Here is a 3798-nt window from a genome sequence, read left to right as displayed (position 1 = left end):
GGCTCATGAAGTGAACGGGGCGGGGCCTGGGGTTTAACGGCGGGCAGGCTCTCACCCCGAAACGTCCGTCTGTCGTTAATTAGCAAAGCTAATTGCTTCCTTACCCACCGCGACGGGTGCCACCCCACTAGTAGTATTGTGGTGACTACAGCAGCGTACGTCGTAATGCTGTAACTCCACAGGCACTCGTTCTGCTGAGTGTCTGCGTAACCACCCGATAAAAACGTTATTCAGTCATAATTAGACACGCCTACAAAAATTTATTTCAATGTCCTTGTTAAACGAAATCCATCCTATCAAAAATAAGCACTACTCTTATCGCAGCACATCACTGTATCAGCCACTGCTGAGAAGAAAATCCTGATGCTGGGACACAGAAATGGTGTCCTGTTAACATCAGGAGATGAACAACAAAGTTAAAAACCTGTAATTGTGAAAACAGACATGGGGGGATGATCACTGTAAGAGTATGATCACACAAAGAGCATTTTGCATAGAGTACAAAACTGCCTTCTTGAGGGTATTTATGGAAAATGTCCAAAATAAGAATAAAAATACATATTTAAATTTGTTTTCATCAGGATAAAAAGTTACCGCTATTAAACTATATAAGCTACTGAACATTTACAAATCAGGAGTCAAAACTATTACACTGGCATGTTTGTAAGCAGAGAAGAAAAAGGACACATTGGCACGATGCACTGGCAGGAAATACCATTTCTGTAAGATCCACATGTCCAGTTTGATGTTCTCCCACTGGCGGTTAGCACAGATCCACATGAACTTCCCCAGCTAAGTTTACAGATTCCCCCTGGAGGCCCAGAATCCGCAAGCACACGTATTGCTAAGATTTCTGCTGCAGCAGAGCCTTAAAAACAACTGCAAGAAATGGCTGTATTTCTGACTTCCATGAGGTTGCCTGTCAGGTGGAAGCTTTTTAAATTAGAAGCATCTTCACAGATTTCAGATCTACACAGCTTTTCCTATAAGATCAGGCAGCGGAAGCAACCGTAAAATATATAATGCAGAAAAGTCTTATTTGGCTTTGCTACTAATATTAGTAGGTCCTTAGTCATATAGCCCCTTGACTGCAGGCATTTAGAATGTGTTTATTGTGACGGTCACAATCCAAGTCTTCTTAGCACTAAAAAGAAAAGATTATTTGAAATTAAGTCATGGCAATAACGTTAATCTGATACATTAAATCGTTCTGCCTAGCTGCTCGGCTTCGAGTAAACAGCACTAAAAGCCAGGTACTGACCTAGTTTCTAGCTTACATCTACTCCCATCCAGTTCTGCATCACAGAACTGTTTGTGGAACACAAGACTAAGCTCTGACTGATTTCAGAGCCGTACAGCAGTCCTGCTATCCATCTTTAGAATCTTAAGGAATGTATTTTTTAAGGAATCTACATATAGAAAATGAGGTTTGAGCTACTGAACTAAGACGTCACCAACCCATTACATTAAAATAATCAAAAATAGGTTGAAAAATGAGAAACTGACAGAACACCAGAAATCAGTAATGGCTTCTCAGGTATTAAAGAGTTTTGTTTTGTTTTTCAAAAGCACTTCTGTGTGTAAGACAATACCATAATTGTATCTGCTGACTGACATTGCAGAGGTGTTCAACTGAACTCACAATTCCAGTATTTCTTTCTCGCAGCTTGAGGTTGCCTTCCCAGCTGCTTGCACAGACATACTGTAAGGCAGTACAGGACATGGACCACAGGACATGGCTTCTGAGGTTTTGCATCTCGCTCTGAGTGAACGTGCAATTCATCTCTCTATGATCCAGTGTGGCCTCATAACTAGAGAGCCATTCCTCTTAGTCAGTGGTGGAGAAACATGCATTGCATTACTTGACACATAGACTGCTTCCCTCGAGGCATGCATCCAGTTTCGCTTCCTTTTTAGATTTCCTACAAATGCTCTAAGATATAAAAACTCCATTCTCAGAAAGTTTTCCCTGGTTAAGTCTCTAGAAGCCACTGTAATCCTGACCAGCTCATCAAACACCTTATTCTTCTTGCTGCTGGAGAACTCGTTGAGGTTGACAGGCTTTGAGTGTGCATAAAGAGTCCGAAATTCCTGGTCAAAGTGTGCAACTGCAGGACCTGACAGGATCAAAATGTTACTGCTGTTCAGCTTCCCATCCATCCATGTAAAACTAGCAAAAGAAGGAGAAAGTTCCAAGTTAGTTCAAAGTAATAATAGATATCCAAGCACTAACTGAAAATTCTCATGGTGGCGTGCCTTATTTTAAGGCAAATGTTACAAGCAATGTGCTAGTAAGGAAAATGGTTTATAAATGTTACTACTATTTCCTGTCTAAAGAAATCATATAAAGAAAAAAAAACAACACTTACCTATAGGAACCTGTTGTCACTCTAATGCCATCAATTAGCATGAACTTTTCACGGACTTTTCCAACAATTTTGGCACCTGACCTCGTGTAGTATGTGTTCCCAGTGATATTTCGAACTCTCATCAACTGTTAAAAAGATACAGAAAGCAGTAACTGAATTTCAAAGTTAAATAATTGAATACATTTAAAGAAGTAACACGACAGTAAAGATCACTGATGAACTAGCAAAAGTTACTGTATAGTGGCACAGGATTCACCATCTAGAAACAGTTTTGAATTGGCTTAGCCCACAAAGACAAAATGCACAAAGGGGCAGATCTATACACTGATGGTGCAGAATGTGGCTGTTAAAACTGCTGTCTAATCTCAGAGGGACTCAAACTCCAGAGAATCTTGGGAACGTGCTTTCCATCAGCCTTTGCAGTCTCAGCAAACCTGAGCAATTCCACATGCCCTTTTACATACTGGACATTCCCCCTTCATTTTCTTGAACAGTACTTCTGGCCCTAGAAATATTACAAGGCTTACCTTCTCCTGCTCGAGATCAACTCCTAGATCCCTGCACATTTTCAGAAAGTGGGAAAATGAAGACTGATCTAGAAGGATATATGCTTTGACTTGCCGCTGGCTACAAGCTTCCAAGAGGTCCGTGAAGATATCCGTATCTGTGAAGGAATCCATGACCAGGGCAATCATCTGCAACAAGGTTCAGAAGAAATCATTAGGTTCTTTCCACAGTATCCCAAGGCAGATAGGAGGAATGTGACTTTCAATTTAAATATTTCTCCACCCCCCGTAGCCCTTTTTTTCCCTCCTGCCCACTGCACATGGTACAGTCCTCTGCAACACGTTCTTCTGTTGTTCAGAGAACTGATGGAACATTTAAAAGAATGTAAGAAAGAGAAGAGAAGGGAACAATAACTGTGAATGGACTAAAGATCCTGGATGAGAATCGCGTATTGACACAGACGACTACAGCCTACAGTTCACCAACACACATCACTTGTTGCTACCATCTTTTTCACATCCCTGTTTGTTATTATACCCTGAACTTATCACAGACAGAACCCACTGTTGTTTGTCCCTATTTTACTGCTGCTTGTTTTATTTATAGCAGATAACACCACTTAGGATTTTTTATCACCCCCTTGTGGGATTTTCTTTCACTATTTCAGTGGAGCACTACGAAGCTCATTGCCTGGACGTGGATGCGTGGGTGCACTGGGCGCAAACAACCCACCTGGAAGCCTATTAAAGGAGCATCCTTTATCAACGTCAAGAAACTGCGCTCTTTATCACACAGCCTCACCTTCAGGGCACGGTGACACAAATCTGAGCGCCTCCGACTTTCCCCCCCATCCCTGCAGCACTCGGGAGGCTGCGGCGGGCACAGAGGACGTGCCGACCCACGGGGCGCCCACCTGCCGCGC

General features: G+C 42.2%; 1 protein-coding gene across 1 annotated transcript; it reads right to left on the bottom strand.

Moving 5' to 3' along the window:
* Nucleotides 1-74: 74 nt before the first annotated feature.
* Nucleotides 75-3730, bottom strand: LOC100545545 (protein FAM83D-like). The gene is made up of 3 exons (XM_003211944.4): nt 2897-3730; nt 2370-2494; nt 75-2170 (listed from the first exon to the last, which is right to left on the bottom strand). The coding sequence occupies exons 1-3, from the start codon at nt 3062-3064 to the stop codon at nt 1780-1782; spliced, it is 684 nt and encodes a 227-aa protein (XP_003211992.3). The 5' UTR covers nt 3065-3730; the 3' UTR covers nt 75-1779.
* Between the last annotated feature and the right edge of the window lie 68 nt (nt 3731-3798).

The sequence above is a fragment of the Meleagris gallopavo genome, chromosome 22 (genome assembly GCF_000146605.3).
Source record: "Meleagris gallopavo isolate NT-WF06-2002-E0010 breed Aviagen turkey brand Nicholas breeding stock chromosome 22, Turkey_5.1, whole genome shotgun sequence".
In the NCBI taxonomy this organism is placed as follows: domain Eukaryota; kingdom Metazoa; phylum Chordata; class Aves; order Galliformes; family Phasianidae; genus Meleagris; species Meleagris gallopavo.
Note: the sequence above shows the minus strand (reverse complement) of the source record. Positions and strands in the feature narration are given on the sequence as shown.